The sequence below is a fragment of the Eretmochelys imbricata genome, chromosome 7 (assembly GCF_965152235.1).
Source record: "Eretmochelys imbricata isolate rEreImb1 chromosome 7, rEreImb1.hap1, whole genome shotgun sequence".
Taxonomy (NCBI): Eukaryota; Metazoa; Chordata; order Testudines; family Cheloniidae; genus Eretmochelys; species Eretmochelys imbricata.
Genome location: NC_135578.1, coordinates 51,697,906 through 51,723,153, shown reverse-complemented (window position 1 = coordinate 51,723,153; position 25,248 = coordinate 51,697,906). Strand labels below are relative to the sequence as shown.

General features: G+C 43.4%; 2 protein-coding genes across 4 annotated transcripts in view; one reads left to right on the top strand and one right to left on the bottom strand.

Annotated features, from left to right (window-relative positions):
* Positions 1 to 21,699, bottom strand: part of RHOA (ras homolog family member A) — a 61,877-nt gene extending 40,178 nt beyond the window's left edge. Inside the window, exons 1-2 of one of the 3 annotated variants that reach the window (XM_077823420.1) lie at positions 21,587 to 21,661; positions 14,494 to 14,570 (exon numbers count right to left, since the gene is read on the bottom strand). The gene's annotated coding sequence lies outside the window, so the exon portion shown is untranslated. Of the gene's footprint in view, positions 1 to 14,493; positions 14,571 to 21,586 lie in introns of all 3 variants that reach the window. The other 2 variants (XM_077823419.1, XM_077823421.1) reach the window with 2 other exon arrangements.
* Positions 21,700 to 22,087: 388 nt separating this feature from the next.
* LOC144268476 (putative protein BRICK1) lies at positions 22,088 to 24,001 on the top strand. Its single transcript, XM_077823422.1, has 3 exons — positions 22,088 to 22,287; positions 22,596 to 22,678; positions 23,293 to 24,001. Exons 1-3 carry the CDS (start codon positions 22,170 to 22,172, stop codon positions 23,317 to 23,319), a joined length of 228 nt encoding a protein of 75 aa, XP_077679548.1. The 5' UTR covers positions 22,088 to 22,169; the 3' UTR covers positions 23,320 to 24,001.
* The last annotated feature ends 1,247 nt before the right edge of the window (positions 24,002 to 25,248 follow it).

Below are 25,248 nucleotides of genomic sequence, written 5' to 3'. Positions count from 1 at the left end.
CTGATCCCAGAAGTTAATGGTCACTTAGGAAAAGTGTTCACGATTTGTTCATATTTATAATGTGCAAACAGAATAAAGTCTAGACCAGTAATATATATACTTGGTGCTTTAATAGGGACAATTTCACAAAGCTGAAAAAAATTATGAGCCAAATCAGCTGGGAAAAAGCATTTAAATCAGAAAAATGTGAATGAAAATTTAGAATGGCTGAAAACATCTTACTAGATGCCCCAAAAGCCACAATCCAACAATCAAGAAGTCTGTGCTGGCTAAAAAAAAAAACCCACACACAACCACCTGCTTTAGAGGTGAAGTAAAGGCAGCAGTAAAAAAAAAAAACAAAACCGAAAACAAACAAACCACCACACACACACACCACAAATGCATATAACCCAGAAGCTAGGAATTGTAGAAAATTGATAAGGGAAGCAAAGGACACAAAGAGAAATCTATGTCCAGCAGAGTTAAGGACAAAGTTTTTAAAATATATCCTGAACAACCAGAATCCTGATAATGGTACTTATCCATTATTAGATGGAAATGGTAAATTTATAAATAATAATGCAGAAGAGGCAGAAGTGTTCAATAAATATTTCTGTTTTGTATCTGGGGGAAAAAAATTGTTATAATCTCATGTGGTGATGATTACATTAGTAGCTGCTGTTTAACACCCTCCAGAGACACTAAAGTTAGACATTTTAAAATCAACTTGTCTGGATAACTTGCACCCAAGAGTTCTAAGAGAGCTGCATGAGGAGGTTGTTGGACTGTTAGCGTTGTTTTTCAAGAAGTCCTGAAGCACCAGGAACATTCAAGAAGACTGGAAGAAAGCTACTGTTGTCCAAATTATTAACAAAGGTAAACAGGATGATCTGGGTAATTGTAGGCCTGTGAGCCTGACATCAACCCCAAGCATGATAATGGAGCAGCTGATGTGAGACTCAATTAATAAAGAGTGATAGGAGGGTAATATAAATAATGCAAATCAGTACAGGTTTATGTCAAACTAACTTGTTTTTAATGAGATTATAAATTTGGCTGACAAAGGTAATACTGTTGATGTAATATATTTAGACTTCTGTTTGACTTGGTACTGCATGGCATTTTGATTAAAAATAGAATGAAATAAAGTGAACATGATACTCTTTAAATTGATTAAAAACTGGCTGAGAGATCATAAAATGCAACTGTAAACGGGGAATTGCCATCAAGCAGGCCTGTTTCAAGTGAAGTCCCACAGAGATCAGTTTTTGGCCCTACGATATTTAACATTTTTATCAATAACCCAGAAGAAAACACAAAACCACCACTGATCAAGTTTGCAGATGACACAAAAATTGGGGAGTGGTAAATAACAGAAGACAGGTCACTGATTCAGAACTATCTAGCTTGCTTGGTAAACTAGACACAAGCAAACAATGTGTGTTTTAATTCAACCAAACGTACATGTGTATATCTGGGAACAAAGAACTCAGGCTGTACTTACAGGGTAGGGGACTCTATCCTGGGAAGCAGTGACTTTGAAAGAGTTTTGGGGATCATGGTGGATTATCCATGAACATGGAGCTCCCAGTGTGATACTATGGACAAAAGAGCTAATGCAATCGTGGGATGCAAAAACAGTAGGATAGAGAGGTTGTTTTCCTTTATACTTGGCATAGGTGAAACCACTCTACTGGGTCCAGTTCTGGTGTTCACCATTCAAGGATGTTGATAAATTGGAAGGTTTCAGAGAAGAGCCATGAGAATGATTAAAGGATTAGAAATACTTTATAGTGAGAGACTCCCGGAGCTCAATTTATTTATCTTAAAGAGAAGGTTAAAGCTGGACTTGATTAGTCTATCAGTACCTACATGAGGTATAAATATTTAACAATAGGCTCTTCAATCTGGCAGAGAAAGGAATTAAAATCCAATGGCTAGAAGTTAAAGCTAGACAAATTCAGACCAAAAATAAGGCCTACATTTTTAACAGTGAGAATAATTAACCACTGGAACAAGTTACCAAGCATTGTTGTGGGTTCTCCACCACTGAATTTTTAAATCAAGATAGGATGTTATTATAAAAGATATGTTTTAGTTATAATTTTCAGGAAGGTCTATAGTCTGTGCTACATAGGAGGTCAGACTAGATTATCAAAACAGAATCTATGAATTCAATGATTACACAAAGCTTCCTTTGTTTAATAAATCTGTTAATTGTAGATATGAAACATGTTTTGATAAACTTTTTTAAATGTATCCACACATTTAAGGTAACAACATTTTTTAAAATGTTTGTGCTAGACTGAATTCAACTTTCACTCAAATTCAGGTTGTCACAAAAGATAAGTAAATCTTTTATAGCAGGGGGAGCTGGTATCAGCCACTCTATTTAGGTTGCCTAATATTTTCCATTACAAAGGATTCTTGCTACATTTTCCTTTAAAAAGCTCTCACACCAATATTGTTTGCAGGCTTTTGATATTAGACAGAGGGAACACCTTCAGACTACAAAAGTGTCTTTTCTTTGCCTCATGAAATTTTAGGATTTGGCTGACACATGAAGGGCTAAAAAAATGTCATCGGCATTCTTTCACTTCTGTTCCTCAGAAAAAAATCTGAGCAAAAAAATGAACATTCTGAGGCCTGTCACCAGACCAGCAGCAGCAACACACACTGTACTACATTGGGAAAACATGGGAGCTGACAGGAATTGTAGCAGGGGGGAGCCCCTCACCCTGTTAGCCTCCTGATCCAGCACACTGCTTCAGTGGCACATTTACCCTCTATCTCCTTGGGAGCACCACATCTGGAAAACTCCCATGCAGTGAGAGATATGCTGAAGGTCTGGCTCCTCCTAAATACTCCTTGGACTCAGGTCACCAATCCTGCTCTTGGGCAGGAGCTCCTCCCATTTTGGAGGCAGGAGAGGGACAGCCAAGTCAGGCCAGACTCTCATCCCCTCTTCTGGGGAAATACCCTTTCCCTGCTGCCAGCTAATATAATGAAATCCTGTAGCTCAAGAAGCAGCACCCTGTACTGTGGAGCTGACAGGTTTGGGTTCAATCCTGGATGGTGATTCAGGATGTGGAGGAAGGTGGTTGTTATAGTTGCACCACAGTTTTTTACCTTTTTCTTTTAAAAAAAAAAGAACCCAGACGTTACATGCACAAACTATGCTAAAATAGCTCTTGACTACAAAGTCATACTCTCAGAAGTTGGAAAACGAAAAATTTATGGCTGCCTGCACAATTTTAATTCTGACCCATTACAATATAGTCTTTAATTACAGAATCACATTCTGTTTTTTCCACAGGACCCTGGCCTCAGTAAGTGCACAGGTTGGACATGCAAGTTTGCGGAAATAAGGTTTTCAGCTGCCCAGGCAATCTTGCATTTCCTGATTTTTAAGTTGTATTCTTTTAGCAGAATGCTTTATGTGCAACCTATTAAATAGGAAATACTGTACAACAGTCACCATTTTCTAACCTACTAAAAATTTATCATTAAGAATCTGAACATGTTTTAATCTCTCTAACACTGTAATTACATAAACAAATGTGTATAGTTACAGTGTCTTCTTCTGGTTAGCATAAAGGCTTACTAGATCTAGTATAAAGGCTATATTTTGTGGTAAATCAAATCAACGTGTTATATCAATTTATGAGAATGAGCCTTTCTTTAGGAAGGTAACGAAGTGCAAACAAAAGAATTAAGCTTTTTTAAATCCAAATTTTCCACTCACTGCTTTAAATTATTAGAATCAGATTTAGAAAAAATTAAATCAATCCACCCTGAGCAAGAATGTGACCACCTCCTCTATGCCTCAGGGGATGCAGGGCCCTTGAGAACAGCTTCTTTTCTGAACTAGCAGGGGCCACAGGATGACTGACTCATCTCATCACTTCCTGGGTTGGGCTGCTCCTCTGAAGCTACACATCAGAATAAAAATCAAACTACAATATCAGAAAATTATGATTAAATCTCCTGCTGTTTAACGGGCATATCATAAAGTGAATATTGAGACGTTGTTTATAAAAATAAGTTCTTCCTATTTTTTCTTCCCTTGCCTCCCTCAAACATGCTACTTGAATACATCTAAATAAACAAGATTGCTTCTCCAAATATAGTTTTTAGAAACTGGATTTAGAAGTTAAGAGTCAAGTCTGGTCCTAGGAGACATTTGCCAACCAAAAGCAGTTATTTCAAAGTTAGTTTCAATAACATTTGGTGATATTTCCTACTCCTATACAATGTGTACAAACCTTCTGATATAGTTTTTCCACAGACAGTGGCTGGAAACCCTGCGGTCTCAGCTTTCATTTCAAACAGATACTCAATCACAACATTAAGGCACCATACTTGCTAATTTCTCATTGTTTGGATAAAATATATGGGCTTTTAAATATCTTAACATATACACTTTTGATAACGCATAATGCTTATTGAATAAATAAGCTGTCATCTTTTCACTACTGATTCGGAGGCTTTTTTAAAAATACATTCTTCTTTAAAGCAATAGGGTAAAAAATAATATTCTGGATGTTTCTGACATTAGTCAGTGAGATGGTTGAGACTTTCCACTCAGTTTGTCTAGACTGGGGGAAATGATAAAGGTTAGGTTGGGTTAGCTAACACATTTTAACTTACCCTGAGCCACACACAATAATTATTTCTCAGTAGGGAAATCCTGAGTTGCAATATACAATTCAGCTAGCACCCAGAGCAGCATGCTACTTTAGGACACAGAGAATTCGCTTGGCTTCTCAACTATTACAGTAATGAGTGTGGGACAGCTCACTCTGCTTTCCTTTCACTAACTAATCCATTTTGCAGCCAACACCTCCAGACACTCTGCTTTGAATGTCATCAACCATTACCAGAAACTTCATGAATCAATGCATATCCTGCCTTCTCCACTTCTACTGCTGAAAGTGTCTCTGTGGCAAGTTCAATGAAATATTAATAAGGGTTCACGGAGGTTTTCAAAATTAATCAAAGATCCATCATAATGTTTTCAAACAAAAAGCAGTTTCAGAAGTTTCCTTTTTTAAACTTTTAAAATCAAAATGAATGGTTAGAAGCTAAACTATAATATGTACAGGTAGGAAATCCTCTCCTAAAAACCCTCTCTTTGTTAATCTCCATGTTAGAAAGAGACATGCAGCCAAGTTATACAGGAAACCAGTTTGTGATCCTGCAGTGAATGTTTCAATAGACCCTTTGCAGGGTCTGATTTTGGGCCCATTTGCAGAAATAGAAATTACATGCACTGCCCAGCAGATTTTTAGGAAGAATAGGTACTTTCCAATACCAACAACCCAAAGACCTGCTGGAACACCACAATAATATTGGACCAACAACCCAAAGACAGGCTGGAACACCACAATAATATTGGACCAACAACCATTTTTAAAAGGGCAACATACTATGGCAGCAGCAAGACACTTTGTTTTTCAGAACTTAAAGATTTCTTGCCTGATTTTCAATACTTGACCATACAATTTTACTCAATATTAGGGAAGTGATAACAAGAGTAGGGTAAATATGAATGAAGAAAGTAAAAACTGAGGAGCAGCTTTCCAATTAAACTGCATTGCAGCTTGCATAGCAGTTATATTGTAAGCATAACACTAGCAAAGGAGGCTGGGAACACAGGAATTGCCAAACCAGATTAGAGACAAAGTACATTCAGTATAGTGTCCCGTCTCTCACAGTGCCCTGCACCAGATGCTTTAGAGGAAGGTGCAACATACTGGACAATAATGGAATAAACTCCCTGTTGGGAAAACTTCTTAACTGATGGAAGTTGGCTTACAAACTACAAGTTTATATCTCTTTCAGTTTATTTTTAATCCAAGCAAATTGAACTGTGGATATTCTCATTGCCAATATATGTTCCTAGCCAATTTCTGGAGTCCTTGTGGCACCTTAGAGACTAAAATTTATTTGGGCATAAGCTTTCGTGGGCTAAAACCCACTTCATCAGATGCATGGAGAGGAAAATATAGTAGAGGTATAAATACACAGCCCATTTCCACCTTAACTGAATTGGCTAATTAACACTGACCTCCCACTTGGTAAGGCAACTCCCATCTTTTCATATGCTGTCTATTGATACCTCTCTGCTGTATTTTCCACTCCATGCATCTGATGAAGTGGGTTTTAGCCCGTGAAAGCGTATGCCCAAATAAATTTGTTAGTCTATAAGGTGCCACAAGGACTTCTCGTTGTTTTTGCTGATTCAGACTAACACGGCTACCACTCTGAAACTTAGCCAATCTCTGAATCCCGCTAAGCTCTTGATCCCAGTGACATCAAGGGTAGGTCTACACAGCAATGCAAGAGTAGGGTTGAGGGACACAAGTCAGCTGACCTGCATCAGAAAACACTGGGCATGAGCGTCTACGCTACATTTTAACCCTAAGTTAAGGATTTTCTGAACTATGCTTGAACCTAGGGCTCTAGCATCCACACTGTGTTGCACAGACCCAGGTAAAAGTAACCGTATCCCAGAGTACCTAGCACACCCCCAGCATCAACACTCTAGCCCTATGAACGTGTTGCACTGAAGGAAAACTCTACTGCCCACCCTTTTTCCTAACCATGATGGTGCTAGTGATGGGACTCAGGTGCCCATAAGGGGGACACAAACTGCATAATGAGCTCCTTTGATAGCTGTCCCAGTAGAATGACTACAGTTTGAGAAGGCTTTATACTGAAGTACCATCTAATCGGAGAATTGGGTTATCCCCCTCTAGGCTGAGTCACATTTGCAGGAAAATGCCCACGTGAGAGTAACTAGGCATCAGATTCCAAGGCTGTAAAACTATGAAAATTACACTTTTTGTGATTCTTAATTTTTAAAATGGGATATTGAATGGAAGTGGTTTGTTTTTTTATTTTTATCTGTTTTGAAGTTTGGACATAAAATACAGGTTTCAGAGGAAAAACGCGCACGCACACACCTCCAGCCTGGCTGCTGCTGGCTGCGGAGTACTGAAGTGCATCCCCAGGGTGTGGGGTGCAGTTTGTGCCAGAGCCCCTTGAAATCCCTTATCTCTTCCCTGTCACACCCCATGAGGTAGGCATAAGAGATCCATTGGGGCTGTGGGGAAGTTTTGGGGCTGGCTCCCACTCACTGTCTTGACAGTGCACACAGCCCAGGCATCCCTGCACATGCAGCCCCAGGGAGAGGAAGGGTGGCCCAGGAGTAAGGGCCAGAGAGCAGGATGGTGACCAAGGACTATCCTGCAGGGAGGGGTAGCAGCAGAGCTCCCAGCTCAGTGCTGCTGAGGGAAGGATGACCCCCAACATCCCAGCAGCAGGGAGCCGCCTCCTGCCTGCCAGCTTCACTCCCTGCTCCAGTCAAGCTCCACACAACAGCAAAGAGGAGATGGAACAGGAGCTGCCATCTCCACAAGAGGAGCAGGAACAGGGAGCACCCTCAGCGAGACAGTATTGGCACCTCTGGCCGCTGGCTACCTGCAGTGTTGTTCCTCTGCCCCTAGGAACTCCGGAATACACCTAGAGGATTTTCAGGACCAGAGTCCAGCCAAGGCTGTGTGCACACACGAAGGCTATAGGCTCAGACCTTACATCCCAGCTTAATACAGTCTCGGACCCTAGATTAACACAATAGGTGTGTGGACACAAGGGGGAGTTACACTTGAGCCCACGCTCAAATTGCTGTGTAGACATACCCCAACTTGCAATCTGTTCCACATGTTAATCATTGATGTAAAATTGATTAAATTTGCTGCCTTTCAAATGAAAATTGAGTATCCCTTTATTGTGGTATTATGGGCGGGGGAATACATGGCACACAATTTATCTTCTCTATACTATTCATTATTTTGTATCTATCCCAGTCATTTGCTTCTTCTGTAAACTTAACAATACAAATTTCCAGTCTCTTCATAAGGATTTTGTCTTATCATGCCTCTAATAATTTTTGTTGCCTATCTGAGCGCCTCAATATCTTCTATAGTCTTTTTGAGACAGGGGATGACAACTGAAAAAATATATTCCATTTGATGGTGTACCATCAATGTATATGTTAGCATTAAAATATTTATAGTATATAGAATTAGATAGAAAAAAAAGCGTTGGGATGTATTTTTCCTGACCACTGCTGCAAATTGGTCAAATGTTTTTGTTGAGTTGACTACAATAACTCGTGGCCCAAATGAGAGTTAATTTAGAAGCCAGTGTGGCATCTGAGTAGATCAAATTATTCCTTCCATCAGGTATTACTGTGCATTTGTCCACAGTTAACTTCATTTTTCATTCTGTGTCCCAGATACTTTTGTTCAGTTCTTTCTACCTGAAGTTTTCTCTAGTCTTTACCATCTGCAAATTTTGCCACTTTAATATATTAAATGATCTGGAAAGGCATATGCAGTGGTGCTGTAGCTGTGTCGCTCCCAGGATGGGAGAGTGAGAGAGAGAAGGTGGGTGAGGTAAAATCTTTTCTTGGACCCACTTCTGTTGGGGAGAGAGAGAGGCTTACACAGAGCTCTTCTTCCAATAAAATATTGCCTCAGCCACTTTGTCTCTGGAAAAAGCAAACAGTCAACAGCAGCCCTAGTACAGAACCTTGCAGCTCCCTGCTGTTAGCCTTTGACCATATTGAAAATTGACTATTCTGGTTCTTTGTTTTCTGTCTCTTGGCCAGTTTCTAATCCATAACAGAACGTGCTTATGAGCTGACTAGCCTCTTGTGAGGAACTTCAAAGGCTTTGTGAAAGTCCAAGTAAGTTAGACCAACCAGTTATCCTTTATCTACTTTTTCTGGACAAGTTCAAAGATCTGTAGTAGACTAAAGAGGCACTATTTTCCTTTATAGATGTTTTGCTGGTTTGTTCCTATGTAGGTGTATTATTCTATTTTTAAATCATCTTGACAACTAGACCAACAATAGGGCTTTTTATAAAGATGGGTATATCACCTGCTAGGCTCAAGTATCGAAGCAGATTTTAATGAATTTGCCTATTTGTTAGCATCTTACTCATGTCACTCTAGATTCCTGCTCTCACCACTACAGGGCGGCAAGAACGAACCCAGGATGTTGTGCTGAGCATTTGCTCCTCTTTTTTCTTGTAGAGGACACCCAAAGTTTTATTTTGTAACCCTTCCCATTCAGTGCATATGTAACAGGAATCTCCAGACTGGGTCAGACCCATGGTCCATCTAGTACAGTATCCCATCTCTGACAGTGACCAGTACCTGATGCTTCAGAGGATAGTGAACATACTCCACAGAACGTATTTATGAGATACTGTGCCACCTCCCGAAAGTTTCCCCCAACCAACCCATCTAGGAAGAGGTTTGTTTAAGCTCTGAAGCTCATAAATGAGGGTTTATATCTCTTCGCAACAACTCTGGACATTTTTGTTATCATATACATATATGTCCAATCCTTCTTTGAATCATGCTAAATTTTTGGCTTTAAAAACCACTTGGAATAAAATCATAGAATCTCAGGGTTGGAAGGGACCTCAGGAGGTCATCTAGTCCAACCCCCTGCTCAAAGCAGGACCAATCCCCAACTAAATCATCCCAGCCAGGCCTTTGTCAAGCCTGACCTTAAAAACCTCTAAGGAAGGAGATTCCACCACCTCCCTAGGTAACGCATTCCAGTGTTTCACCATCCTCCTAGTGAAAAAGTTTTTCCTAATATCCAACCTAAACCTCCCCCACTGCAACTTGAGACCATTACTCCTTGTTCTGTCATCTGCTACCACTGAGAACAGTCTAGAGCCATCCTCTTTGGAACCCCCTTTCAGGTAGTTGAAAGCAGCTATCAAATCCCCTCTCATTCTTCTCTTCTGCAGACTAAACATCCCCAGTTCCCTCAGCCTCTCCTCATAAGTCATGTGTTCCAGTCCCCTAATCATTTTTGTTGCCCTCGGCTGGACTCTTCCCAATTTTTCACTTGTGGCAGTGAGTTCCAAAGTTTAGTTACATATTTAATTTAATATCTCCTTGAGCTTGTATTATAAGGACAAGGAAAATAGGAGGCTGTCAGGCAAGATAATGAGGTAATATGGGCTACAGACATCAATGTCATTTATGCTTTTTTCTTTTTAAATCAGATGTGGATGGTGCATTCTCAGCTATGCCAGTGTTTGAGACTAGAGCTTAGATGAGGGCTAGCTGGCTGAGGCTCAATACAGATAGCACTGGTGAGCTGGGGAAAGCATTCAGAGGAGATAAGAGTTGATATCTGTCCCCATACAGAGGGTTTTTACATCTTTTGTCAGTGAAGTGCACAACCTAGGGTCCCTGTTGGATCCCCGCTGCTTTTAGATCAAGCAGCAGCAGTCAAAATGCTTTTTCCTCTTCACCTGGTTACTAGATGGAGACCTCTCCTTCTGGATATGGACCTCACAAGGCAGCTCCTTCAGACTGCATTACTACCATGCACCCTATTTGTGGTTATACCTGACCAGCATTTGGAAGCTTCAAATAATGCGGAATATAAGGGATCATCTCCTTAGTAGTGCTTTTCAGAACACATTTCACACCTATGCTCCACAGTCTGCACTGACTTCAATTCCTTCTCTGGTTAAGTGTTAGCATTCATAGATTTTTCAGCAAGAAAAGACCTTTAGATCATTAGTATTATACATTGTCAGACTGGGCCACTGAATTGCAACCAGTTACCCTTGTACTGAGCTCAGTAACTTGTGATTGACTAAAGCATCTCTTCCAGAAAGGCTTCCAGTCTTGATTTGAAGACTTCACAACATGGAAAACCCACCACTTCCTTTGGTAGTCTGTTCCATTGGCTAAATCCCACTCACTGGTAAAATGTCCATCTTATTTCTAATTTGAATTTTCTGCCTTTAATTTCCAGCCATTGGTTCTTTTCATGCCCTTCCTATTTTGTTAAAGAACCCATTAGTTCTCGGTATTTTCTGTCTGTTAAAGTACTTATACAGTAATCAAATCACCTTGATCCTCTTTCTGATATGCTAAACAGATTTAAGACTCACTGTAAATCACTTTTTCCACCCTCAAATAGTTTTTTTGATTCTTCTCTGAACCCTCTCCAGTTTTTCAAACATCCCTTTTACAAATGTTGACACAAGGACAGAATGCAGTATTCCAGTATCAATCGCACCAATGCCTCAGAGAGAGGTAAAATCACCTCCCTACTCCCACTCACTACTTTTGTTTATGCATCTAAGGATCATATTAGCCCTTTTTGCCACAGCATCGCATTGGGAGCTCACATGGAGATGTTTGTCCATTAGGACTGTTTTCAGGGTCACTTCTTTCCAGGATACAGTACTCCATCCCAAGGGTTCCCAAAAGGCTGTATGTGTACCTCTGGTGGTATATAAGCTTGATGTTCCATCTACTCACTTCACAACAACTTTTTAAGAAGGTGATATGTGAATCAATAAAGTTTTGGAGCCAATGCTCCATTCTTGTAATAATAGCCTGCACTCTTTGGGCAGTCATTACAGAGCAGTCACTGCATCATCCATAACTTTTTTCAGCAGTGATTTTATATTTATTTATAATTGATAAAAAAAAAGAATGACTAGTGCAGCCCAACAAGAACTGATCCCTGTAGATCGCCACTAACTCCCTTTTCAACTATAATTCCACACTGACTTTGAGAGGAATCAGTTAGCCAGTTGTTAATCTGTTTAAATGTGTGCTTTATTGATCTTGTACAGCACTATTTTTTAAAAATCAGAATGCTGCACAGTAAGTCCAAGACATTACAAAAGTCTAGTTTATACCATCTCTCCCAATTTAAGAAAACAGGTTTCAATGGAACTTGAAGACAGGAGCTGTTTCCTTGGACCTGACAGCAGCCTATGATAAAGTATGGCATGCTGGTTTTCTGGTAAAACTGTCAAGAGCTTTCCCTGCATGGGTGGTGGACCTTGCTCAACTACTTTGTGACAGATATTTTCAGGTACATATAGGAGACAGAACAATGCATGGGGAAGGCAATCCAACTGCTTACCCCAAGGCTCTGTGTTTGCATCCACCCTGTTCAATCTGTGCACAAATGCCCTGCTACTGACTGTCATGAAAATTTATCTATGCAGATGACATCCCTGTCATGCTCTTTCACTGAATTGGAGAACATCTTGGTCAAGATGGCAGACTGCTATAGCGGTTGGAGGCGCCAATCAATTGTGACTAAGACAGTTTTGAGTGTTTTCCATCTCCACAATGCAAGCACTAAATGTGAGTTAAACATCTTCCTCAATGGAAAACAACTGAATAATGAGTCAAAACCAGTCTACCTTGTCGCACTGGACAGCTCTTTGACTTTCCATGACCATCTTAAAAAAAAAAAAAAAAAAAAAAAATCAGGCCAGCAGTAATCTAATCAACTAATTAGCTGGTTTGACATGGGGTACGGTCGCACACTTTGCACACTGGCTCTGGTGCTGTGCTATTCCTCAGTGGAATATTGTGCCCCTGTGTGGCATCATTTGCCTAACACTAAATTGGTCGAGGTCATATTGAACTTGACCATGTATATCAACACAGACACTCTGCACCCCACTCCTCTCGCATGGCTACCAGTCCTGAACAACACAGCCCCTCCACACATTCATCGCAGAGAGTCTAGTGACAGATTGGTGGAAAAGCTACTTGCCTATCCAGGTCTCCCACTGTATATGGGCATTTTCAGATGTCCAGATCACAACTTACTTTGAGGTGTCCATTGTAGTTTTGACTGCCAGATCTGAATCTGTCAGCAGCAACCCCATGGCATGGTGAGTGGTTGGCTAGAGACATTTGGAATGGTTTCCTTGTTGCTGATCCAGCCATTCAACTTCCTGGATTTGACCTGCCACCGCACCTTTGGACTCTGCTGAACAGGCTCCAAACAGGCCAAGGAATATGCACAGCCAACCTCTAAACATGGGTTCTACACAAAGACCCACTCTGTCACCGTGGCCTCCATCAGTCAATGATGCATGTTGTAGACAAGTGTCAACGGACTAGATTTCATGGCAGCCCTAGAATCCTTCATTGTGCCGATTAAGCTTCTGTTGGGTGACTTGGCAAGCACTGCAAACGCTAGCAGAAGCAGTTTAAAACTGTGAACCCCCAGTTTTGTGCCTTTCCTCGCCTTGCATAGTGTCACACATGGACTGTGTATCAGATTAATGATAATACTATGCAACAAACTGGTGTTGACCAGTTCTATATAATGTGTGTCCTTCCTGGCTACTTTATGTAATACCATGGAAACTAAGATCATACATCAATATTAACCTAATTTTGTTTCAGGGAAGTTGTGCACGTTCACTAGTGTGTGTGAAGTTCTTTTATTAGATTTGTATTCAAATAAGGAGAAAAAAAGTACGCCTTCTTTCTTTCTACTTTGATCCCTGTATGCAGTACAGTTGAAGCCGTGTTGGTCCCAGGATATTAGAGACATAAGGTGGATGAACTAAGAATATCTTTTATTGGACCAACTTCTGTTGGTGAGAGAGATAAGCTTTCAAACTACACATAGCTCTTCTTCAGGTCACCTCACCCACCTTGTTACTCTCATCCCTGACACTTCTAGTATGCCTGCATTACAGACAAGGACTGGCCCTCCTACAAGCTCTTGAGGATAAACCTTTTAGATGTATCACCTCAACTCCTTTGACCTCCTCCTACTTTCTGGTACTTATATTCCCTTGCTGGCAGAGAAGAGGCAATTTAATAGTCACCGTGGTTCTTGGAGACAATTGCCTTTGTGTATTTACATTTGTAGAATGACATTTCCCACTGCAGCAATATTGAGCTTCTGGAAAAGCAGTGCCTGTTTGGACCACATAAGTGTCTGCTCATAGCACTAGAAGTTCAGAGGCAAGATTACAAGACATCATGAAGTCCCTCACCCAAACCAATTCTTCTGATAAACTGCAGAGTCCCATAAGGGTAGAAGTCTGTGAAAGAGGGGAAGGTGCATGGATATTATGAATATGCAAAGGTAACACTTTCAACCTAGTTACCATAGTAATTAGTCTTCCTTCCAGGCAGCCTCTGAATATTCTTCTTGTAGGAGTACAGCTAGCAGTACAATCCCCCAGGAAGTGGGCTAAGGATTTCTAATCCTAAACAAGGACTAGAGAACAGTTTGCCTAAAGCAAGCATCAGACTGAGCTGCCAAATTGAGAAAACGGTGCTGCATAAATGTGCATACAGAACTCCAGATAGCAGTTCTCTAGGTTTCTATGATGGAAACATTAGTTGCTTGCTATCAATGCCACCTTAACCGTGAATTCAAAAAAACACTCAGGCACCGACAATCTCCAAAAACCAAACCAATAACCTAGTTCATTTTAATAAACTTTCCGTGGAAATGGTCTTCCCCTTACATTTTATGTAATCTTTTGGAATTAAGACTAAGGCTCTCAAGAAGTAATTTACACTAATCAATAAAAACTCAAAGCACACTTAAAATCTAGGGTATGGAGCCTTGTCTCTTCCTCATAAAAGAGAGGTTTTGGGAAAAAAATGATAGTTACTTACCCGTAACCAGAGTTCTTCAAGGTGGACTCTGCATATTCATACTCCCTGCCCACCGCCCCCACTTCCTGGGACCTATGCTGGGGGGGGGGAAGGGGGGAGGAGGAGAAGAGAGAGACGGACAGGGATGGATGACTGAAGCAGCCAGAGCACAAAGCCTCTATTATATCCTGCCCTCAGCGTGTGCTCCAACACTGAGGGGAGGACATGAGTGCCCCAGTGGGCACTGCTTGTTAAGGTTCCACTGCCCAAGCTACACTGGCTGGAGCAACCCATAGTGCAGAGGACACTACAAGAACTAGGACTTGTACAAGAACAAGAACTGTCTGGCTTAGACAAAACCCTGACACTACTTTAGGTAAAAATTTTGGATGACTATGCAAGACAACTTTATCCCTATATCTTCCGTTGTTGTATGCAGTGGTGTTATAAACACTTTGGCTTCAAGATATTAAAGCAGGGGTGGCCAGAGAAGGAGCCAGAATTTACCAATGTACATTGCCAAAGAGCCACATTAATAGGTCACTAACCCCCCCCCCAATCAGCTCCCCCTCCCTCCCCTTGCTCCCAGTGCCTCCCGCCAGCCTGCAGCCCCGCCGATCAGCGCCTCCCGCCCCGCCCCCGCACCACCCAATCAGCTGTTTCGTGGCATGCAGGAGGCTCTGGGGTGGAGGAGGAGGAGCGAGGGCACAGCAGGCTCAGGAGAGGGGGCAGGAAAGGGTGGAGTGGGGACAGGGCCTGTGGCAGAGCCAGGGGTTGAGCGGCAAGCACCCCCCAGCACATTGGAAAGTTGGCACCTGTAGCTCCAGCCCTGGAGTCTGTGCCTATACAAGGAGCCGCACATTAACTTCTGAAGAGCCACAGGTTGGCCACCCCTGTATTAGAGAGTCAAGGTGGGTGGAGGAATATCTTTTATTGGACCAACTTTTGTTGGAGAGAGACACAAGCCTTCAAGCTATACAGAGCTGAAGAAGAGCTGTGTGTAGCCTGAAAGCTTGTCTCTCTCACCAACAAAAGTTGGACCAATAAAATATTACCTCACCCACCTTGTCTCTCTAACTTTACCCCTGTGATACATATGGTGAAAGGAGGATAAGTTGTGAAAGGCTGTAAGTCACTCACCCCTCTCAAAAAGTTCTCTTTAGCAACAGGTAGAATAAAGAGCCTTCAACCAGAGGTTCAAAAATGAACCAATTAACTTAGTCAGCACCACAGTGAGATCCCACAGCAAGAGTGCTTTTCTAATCTATGAGAAGTCATTAACCAGTCCTTTGAGGAATCTCGTAACAGATGATAGCTAAGAGTTCTTGAAGAGGACATCCGTGAAGTGTTCACTAAATACTTCTGTTCTGTATGTGGAAAAAAGCCAAATGAAAAAATCATGTTCTAGTGATTTCTTTTATCCTTTTCAGTCTGATTTCAAACCTGAGTATGGAATACAGACTATACCCAAGGCAAAAGGTGGCTGATCATCTAGCAATGGTATAAGTATCTCACTTATAGTGATACTTGGAAATTGGCAGCTTTTGAGGTATATAAATGGCTCAGATGGCGTATCTTGAATGGTCCTTCAATGAGTTTGCTCCTTCCCACAGAGAGTTCCCAGAAGGCAGTGTTAGGCAACTGATTCATAGATTCCAAGGCCAGAAGGGACCAGTGTGATCATTTAGTCTGACCTTCTGTATACATAACCCATACGACTCCCCCACACCAAAAAAAAAAAAAATCCTAGGACATCACTTAAAAAAAAAAAAAAAAATCCAATCTTGATTTAAAAATGGTCAGTGATGGAGAATCCACCGTGACTCTTGGTACGTTATTTCAACTGGTTATCTTATTTATCTGTCTTCATATCTATGAAGTGCTCCTTGTTATGGTAACTGATCATCTCACAACCACTCCAACATGTGGAGCCCTACAAGGTCTCATCTTGCAACCATTCTTTTCAATGTATACATGCAACTGCTAGAAGATGCACATTTTGGATGGCATTTCACTGCACCCAGATTCTTGATGTCATTACTCTGCTTCTGATTGGGAAAGATGTTTAGATTTAAGTAAACAGGCTACAACTCAACCCAAATAAGACTGATGTGATACTTGTTGATCAGCAGAGAACAGGAAGAAGTGGTGTCAGCACCATTATTGAAGGAGCATGCCTAGCTTTTACTAAAATTGATTGTAGCTCTGTGTCTTATTGCATCCTCAGATAGTAGTGATGGTATGTGGGACGGTTCATCAGCTACAGCCAGCCAAGACAGCTATTCCTTTCTAATGCAAACTTCACAAACTTTATCTAGACCACGTTGGGCAAACTTTTTGGCCTGAGGGCCACATCAGGGTTGTAAAAGGGTATGTAGGGCCAGGTAGGGAAGGCTATGCCTCCCCATACAGCCTGGCCCCCGCCCCCATCCACCCCCTCCCACTTCCCACCCCCTAACTGCCCCCCTCAGAACCCCTGACCCATCCAACCCCACCTGCTCAAAGATTGAACTCATAACCCTAGGTTTAGCAGGCCAATGCTCAAACCACTGAGCTATCCCTTCCCCCTTTATATTAATACAACTGCATCCACTCAAGGGTTACCAGTATAACTATTAACAATACCCTCTAACTGAAATAATTACATTGGTATAAAAATTGTGTGTAAATCAGGCCTTACTAAAAAAAAAAAAAAGTGTACAAATGTAGAAAGAGGGGTTGGGAACAGCACGATGGAATGGAAAACAGCATGACTCAGAACAAAAGTTCCAAATGTGCCACTGGTTCTGAGATTTATTTTTTCATCCTTTTGGTAAAGATTTTTAGTCACCTACTTTGTTAGTACTACTTTAATGAGTTGAAGGTCAAAAGACCTTTTTCAAAAGTGTATTTTAAGGAGGGACTTGGAAGGGGAGAGAGAAGGCATGGCAGGCTGACTTAAGAAAGGGGAGGTGTTTAGGAATAAGGAGCTGCAGATGAAGTGGCTCACAGACTAGCATAAGTGGACATTAAAGACTTATCTTATAAAAGAAAGTGGCATTTTATTCTACAAGCAATTTACCTATAAACCTAAATAACTTACCCTAAAGAGTGTGTGTGTAGGGAGGATGGGGGGGGGGGAGAAAATAGAGGGGGGCACACATTCTTAAAAGCTTGTGCCTGCATAGCTACACTGCTGTTTTCAGAAAGTTGGCTAGCTTGGAGATGCATACATGTGTTGCAATTGTGCATCCTGACGACAGTGTAGGCATACTGCTAGACTAGAGCTAGCTACAGATGTTTGAATCTTGGGACAAAGGTTTAGAGGGGGTCCGGACTAACCTTTACAAATATGTTAACTACCTCAAATAATCTAATAATTAACTATAGGTTAAAAAAAAAACAAAACCATACACCATTTTAGACAAGCCCTAAAGGGATGGAGAAGCATGTCTCAGGCCAAATGGATGGGGAAGATAAGAGCATCCAGGTTGTTATAAAGCTTTGCAGAAAACAAGATGCTTAAATTTAATATAGAAGGTAAAGGAAAGCTTGAAAGATTTAAAGAGGGACTTCCTGTGGTCGGCAAAGTCAAAGGCAGAGACTTTGAGAGCTGGAGTGTTCCATCCTGGCAACATGGCCAAAGAGCATGCAACATCACTTTTGAATATAATGAGTGAGTGAAGGAAGGCCAGATCTTTGCAAGATTATAAAATTTTGTAGAAAATCAAACCACTTTACATATGAAGTGTTGTGGCTGTGTTGGTCCCAGGATATTCAAGACACATGGTGGGTGAAGTAATGTCTTTTCTGGGACCAACTTCTGTTGGTGAGTCGGTCCCATAAAAGATTTAAAAATTGTATTAAGATGATGTTAAAATAAAAAGAAAATGGTACAGAGTTTAAGCATAGAAGTTTCTGCTTATCAGGGATTAACGTACAGATTATCAAGGGGTGTGAAGTTCGGTTTAGGATCGGACAGTGTAAGAAATACATAATTTGCAATATCCCTAATTGGGGGTAAAAGGTTAATGGGTCAAAGTACAGACATTGAGATATGAGGGTATGTTGTTCATAAAATGGCTATGTTCAGGTATGGAGTATAACGAGTGGATACGATGATGAGGATGGATTTACCCTCATTTGGTGAGATTTAATGTTCAGTGAGTTTATGGTTCCAGTTCATATGGTCCAATGGAAAAAGTCTCTCGGTCCCTTTCTCGTAGTTGATGCACGATGTCGTTCCTGCTCACGCCTCCTGGTATTGTCGGTGGCGTGTTTGATGTAGATGTCCCTGGACCATCGGATGGTGTCCGAGAGCATAAGGTGCCGCATGAGCCATGCGTAGCGTCGACCGATCCCACAGGTCCACAGCATACGCTCATTGCAGGGGTCCCAGGCGCCCAGGGCTCTGACGATCAGGGCGTCCATCTGCACCTCATTATTACATCACCCCCTTGTCTCTCAAACCACTTTAGGCTCAGGATTTGGCATTGACAGCGCATATGCAATGTCTCTAGCTGCTCCAAGTCTGCCTGTCAGAGGGTGCAGATTTCTGACTTGTACAGTGATAAAGTTAGTACACAGGTTTGACAGATCCTGAATTTTGCCTCAGTGCAAAGATGTTTTTATATCCAAAAGTGAGAGATGGACTTCATGCAGAAAGCAGTAAAACCTATTTCTCAAGGAATGCCTGGCTTGCTGCAATTGTTTCAACTCTCCTTGCAGTTAGGTAGAGAGGAAGACATTGGAGTAGTCAAAATGAGAAACTCAGGGCTTGGCAGGACTTGGAGGCGTGTAAATGGGTTAAGGAAACAGATAAGCAGAAAGCTGAAGATATAAAGGTTGAGAGACAGACACAGAGGCCAGAGCAATTGAGAAGGGAGGGGGAAGAGTTCATTTTTGTCATTTTTAGTTTCGGTTGATGACAAAGCACCCTTTAAGCCCTGGAATGATCAGAAACCAGGTTATGTGAAGTGTGGTTGCTAGTCCCACACCCTGGTGATTGTTAAAATCAGTTGGGGTGTTTTTAATTATCTGTTTCTTCAGAGCAGGGTCCCTGCCTTTGGCACTCACTCCCTATGGCAATCTGCACGAGCTTGGGTTTGATGAGCTATGGGCGATAATGCAAGATTTATTTTGTTTAGTTGAACACCCTATTAAGTATTCCCATGGAAACCTCCTGAAATGAAATATTGACTGTTCTAATTTTTTTATATCTTAGCCCAAGTTAGAACTGTCATTATGCTCCAGAATTAACAGTTTCAATCTAACATACTAGTGCTCTGGTGATTGTCAGAAAAGGAGTGGAGTTTGCTACAACAGATCAGTTCATCTGCAGAAGAAAGGCAAAAATTTCCAAGCAGGATCCTTCCAGGGAGATACAGACTTGACATTAGTCTTAACAAGTAAACACAGTACTTCCAAAGCACAGCCTGGCAATTTGAGACATGGAAAACTTGGGTATAGAGTTGTTATGCATCTTAAGTATTATCATCTTCAAGTTTGAGGGGTTTTGAGAGTCAAAAAGTAAGATGACACAGATGTATCTTTTAAAAACCTATGTCTTTCAGATTATCTAAATACCAGATAGAATGTTTTATCTGCTCTATATTAAAAATAAGCCTTTTCTCCCATAGCTAGATTTTTGTGAGTAATCTAGTTTTTCCTGAAGCCTTCATGACTTGCAGTATGAGAAGGTGAGGCTTAATGGATCTAAAGAGACCCTCACCGCTCCCCACAGATCTATCTACTTATTGTCGGGGTGTCAGGAAAGAGAAGTCCTAGAATAAAAACAAGAGCTGGGGATAGAGTGAAAAAAAATTAAGACATTCTAGATGTGTCAAATGTTGATAAATCGGATCCTTTATAATCAAAATTTACTCTGACTTAGCAATAGTACTTTCAAATATCTACCCTGACACAACTCATTGCTCTAGCCACTGTACTAAAGTCTTAAGTTTCTCACTTACTTTCATCTCGCACTGGAAGAAATGATTAATCAAAGACATATTGAACAGCAATTAATTTTCAACTGTATTTAATGTAAGCCTGTTATGCCATTTGCAGCTGACAGTGCTTCCCCGCACCTTTAAAATTCAATTGTATTTAAAACTGAACTCTGTGATAGCCATACACACTTAAATGTCTTTGTGAGCTTAACTAGGACCTGCTACAAAAACCTAAAATATGCCAGTTATAGATAATTTTATTTCATAATCTGTATGTGTAGCAAACACAGTACTAACACACAAAACCAACTTCCTACACTCACTGAAATAGCAATTTTCAGAGTTAATTCACTACATAATTACAGCAAATATACACCCCACCACATGAAAAACATTTACTCAAGGAAACAGAACCACCACTACCTAAATGTCCCTGTGCTCATAAAGTATCCTATTATGGCTTTCGTTCCTGTTCTCTTTAAGTAAAGGACACACTCAGTATTTTACTAAAGGCTGATCCCCACATGAAGTTAAACTAGTACAACTTCTGTACATACACAAAATCCATGTTTGAAAAATATTTTCACTATCAAGACCCTTCAGAGACGTCACTCTTTCTTTAACAAAAACAGGTATCCAGAGAAATGTAACATACGATTACTATTAAGATGGACCTAAAGCAAAAACTGAAACGACAGCCGTTTAGCCTGGAACAGAGAAGAGTCAGACTAGTGAGCCCTTAAACTTTCCCTTAAGGGGACACGCATTTTAGTAGGGAATTGTCGCATGGACACCTCCCCCTCCTATTCACGATTCCACAGCTCCAGCGCTCACCCGTGACACTGGCACATGCCAGAGCCAGTAGGCGGAGAGCACAGAAAGACCCCTATCCACCATCCGACCCATGAGATATCACCCACTGGGCTCGTAGGAAGATAAGACCACGATTTCTGCCCCCTGTAACTCCCCATACCCCGCCCACGGGTCTCTCTCACACCCTTCAGAGATGAGGAAGCACCTCCTCGCCCACGGTTTCCCACCAGGGTGGGGCACCCCCGGGGTCTTGTACCCAGGGCCGTGCACTCTCGCACCGCAGAAGGGGGGAGAGGCGCACCAGGATGCTGCCGAAAGGCGCCAGCCCCGGAGCCCGCGTTGGAAAGACAGACCCACACCACGCCCGGTACCTGCAGGCCCGGCCCGGCTCGGCTCAGTCTCGCCTCGCTCGCGCCGCTTCCTGCTCTACGGGCCCCCGAGCCCCAGCAGCAGCGAACGGCAACAGGCGGGGCAGGACGTGCGCGCTCACAGAAGAACAGCACAGCGCATGCGCGCCGCCGCCACCTGAGCCAATCAGCGCAGTTGGCGAAAGGGCTGCCGGGAAGCGGCGCTATAAAAGCCCGGGTGCTATTTACGCTACCCGTACTAACTGCCGTTCTCGCGCCTGCGCACCCGGACTGAGAAGGATCGAGGCTGACAGGTGGAAGGGCGCAGGGATGGGTATTAGATACACGGAGCCGCGCGCGGGGCAGGATCCTGGGATGGGCTGGAAGCCAGTGGGGTCTCCTAGCAACGGGAAAGCGGGAGCGCCGCACGACCGGCTGGTGTTGCCTAGCACTTGGGGTCGGCAACTTGGGCGGGGTTAGGGCTGCACGGGGCGGGGCTCTGTCCTGTTCGGGAAACCACTCTCCGCGCCTACAAGCCTCTTTGTGATCCGTGCCTCGCACATGCGCAGTGCGACCGGGGGCTGGGCGCGGGGTGACGGTGGCGGCCATGTCGCTGCAGGAGGATCCGGTGCAGCGCGAGATCCACCAGGACTGGGCTAATCGCGAGTACATCGAAGTGATCACTAGTTCCATCAAGAAGATCGCGGACTTCCTCAACTCCTTCGGTGTGTAGGCGCCCGGCCCGGCTCCTCGGGTTCCCCCGGCCCGGCTGCACCCTCGACTCCAGCTCCCTCCCTCCTAGCCAAGTCCGGGCCGGCTCCATCTTCGCTTCCCAGCCAACCACCCCACTTCGACCCACCGGCCCGACTCCATTTTCCCCGGCCCGGCTCCATCCCACCCTGGCCCCGCCGGCCGCCGCGCTCTGTTCGGGCGGGAGGGGTTCTGCGGTCGGGGCTCCCCGGTGGGCGGAGGTGGGGCGCACCTGTCCTGGCTGGGTACCGCGGGGCCTGATGAGCCGCCCCTTCTCCCGCAGACATGTCCTGCCGCTCCCGACTCGCCACCCTGAACGAGAAGCTGACAGCGCTGGAGCGACGGATCGAGTACATCGAGGCCAGGGTGAGGGGTAGCGCAGGGGAGGCGACACCAGGGGACAGCCCTGGCACGGGATGGAGGGCTGGCCTGCGGGTAGCTCGAGGCAGGGCTCAGCCCACGCTTAGCACCTCAGGGACAGCCGGGGCCTTGCTGTTCAAGCGCCCCTATGGCTTTTACCCCATCTCCAGTGGGTATTGCCCTGCTGTACCCCCCCCCACCTCCCAGCCAGGCAGTAACGCTGTGCCCAGCACCACCCACCAGCTAATCTGCTCTTTACACAGTGGGGGGATGTGCGTGACTCCCACACAGAGCCCAGCTGCGCTAGTTGTTACTGTGGGGTGGTGTTGCAGGCCCTTCTCCCAAACAGCAGCGCTGGAGCTCCTGCTCTCTGTACACTCTGGTGGGCATCCCAGCAGTACTTACTTTGGGGCATTGGTTTTGGCCAACAGAGCTAGAGAGAGAACGGAGATCTTGGTGAATTGGTGACTCTGGCCTGGGGAGGACTCCTGCCCCTCCCAGCCTTGCTGCGAGGGATGACTTTTACCTAGTTCCCAGTGTACGGGAGCTCTCATTAACTTTCCCTGAGTGGGCAGACTGGCTAGCCCTTGGTGATTGTAGGCTGTGCTTTCCTCCGGCAGGTAACAAAGGGCGAAACTCTCACCTAACTGCTGAAGGCTGGTGGGGAGCTGACCTGGAGAAGATTGTGCGGCTGTGCCAGAGTTGACTGTCGGGCTTTGATTTCTTCATTACTTCTTATTGGTGACAGGACTTCAGCTTGTTTCTGCCCCCTGCAATGCAGTATCTCTGCATTCAGTGCATGGCTCCAGAGGAAATTGATAAAATGCAAATGAGCATGTTGAATTCAGTGATTTGGTACAGACCGATTCATGCAGCTGTCAAATACTCCTGTGCCACTTAACCTCTCTCTCGTTCCCAGCTGTGCATGTAGAACTACATTTTGCAGCTACAGAATCTCTCTGACTAAAGGTCGCTTTGTGGAAAGAAAACTTCTCTTGGGAGCTGACCGGCTGAGGAAGTGGGTGTCCCTGCTGTTCGTGGGACACTGCTCTGGTGGTTTCAGTTCCTTTAGCAAACACTGCAACTTGTATCTCTTAGCAAAAATGTCAGTATATCCATCCTTCCAGTCTGCGAGCAGAGCAGTAGATGTGCAGTGTGTGTTTGGCAGGGGGAGGCAGAGGAATAGGTCATGTGCCAAGATAAACTCTTCGGGCAGGGTGGGTTTCAGAGTTTTCTGTGTCTTTTGTATTTTGTAGTGTCACATGGGGGTGTCTTTCATTTGTGTTTCAACAATAAACTGCCTCTGCTGATGGGGTCTGTCTGAGCTGATCTGTAGCTGGAGTGCATTGTCTGGGTTGCTGGGAAGCTGGGGTGGGAGCATGGCCATGGAGTGCAGATGGCCTGTTACTGTAAGAGGTGCAGTTGTCTCTTGCTATTCTTCTCTTCCTTCCCCCCTCCACCAATTTCTGCCCCAGTGGGCTTCACTCCTACTTCCCTAAAATGATTAGTAGTGATCAGGGATCCTAGTTTTCTGTGATTTTTTTTAAAAAAAAAAAAAAAAAAAAAACCAAAAAAACAAATCCTTGGCTGAAGGGTTCTCTGCAATTGTGGGGCCTGCGTCCAATTCCTCTCCTTGTTCACGTATCAAGGCAGAGTTCCTCTGGGCCACATCTGCTGGCTCCCTTGACACCTTCGTGGTGCAGTGGATGCGGTCTGGGGTTCTCTGGTCAGTGTTCCCTTCAGGTTCCCTATCTTTGACCCTCACACCTATTCCTGTTTTTTCTTTTGTTGTCCCCTGTACTCATTTGTGTCCCAGGTTCAGTAGATCCTCCCTTTAGGCTGGGGGAGGGGCCTTTAGCCATGGGTGGGCTTGTACCTGCTCACTTCCCAGAACCTTAGTGTCAGGTTTGTCTTTTTCTTCAGTTAGTAAGAATGTGCTAATGAAATTTGCTGATGATAGAAAGTTGGGAGGCATCATGAATACTGAGGAAGATCGGAATATTATACAGGAAGATCTGGATGACTGAACAGTGGAGTAATAAACATGGCATGAAATTCTGTAACACAAAGTGCGCAAAGTACTTAGTCTGACAGTAAGAATTTGTACTACAAGCTGGGGCCTCATCACTTGGAAATGACAGAAGAGGAGAGAGACCTGGTTGGTTAACCATAGGATGACTATGAGCCATGGCTGCAAATGCGATCACTGGAAATGCCTCACCAGACACATCCTAGGAAGATGGAGAAGTATTAATGCTATTGTACAAGGTATTGGTAAGACCTCATCTGGAATACTGGTCACCCATGTTCAAAAAAGATAAAACTGGAACAGATGCAGAGAAGAAATAGTAGGATAATCAGGAAAATGGAGGGGCCTGTCTTATGAGAAGAGACTGGAAGAGCTTAGCTTGTTTAGCATAGCAAAATGGTGGCTGAGAGGGGAATCTCATTGCTCTCTCTAAATACAAAGGGGGTAAACACCAGAAAGGGTGAAGAGCTAGTTAAGCTAAAGGGCTGTTGGCACAAGAACAAATGGATATAAACTAGTCATGAACAAATTCAGGATGGAAATGAAA

Excerpts from the sequence above, each read along its gene's own strand:
- LOC144268476 (XM_077823422.1), top strand. The coding sequence starts at position 22,170 with ATGTCGCTGCAGGAGGATCCGGTGCAGCGCGAGATCCACCAGGACTGG. Across the intron at positions 22,288-22,595 it reads GGACTTCCTCAACTCCTTCG|ACATGTCCTGCCGCTCCCGA; the intron begins GTGTGTAGGCGC and ends CTTCTCCCGCAG. Across the intron at positions 22,679-23,292 it reads TCGAGTACATCGAGGCCAGG|GTAACAAAGGGCGAAACTCT; the intron begins GTGAGGGGTAGC and ends TTCCTCCGGCAG.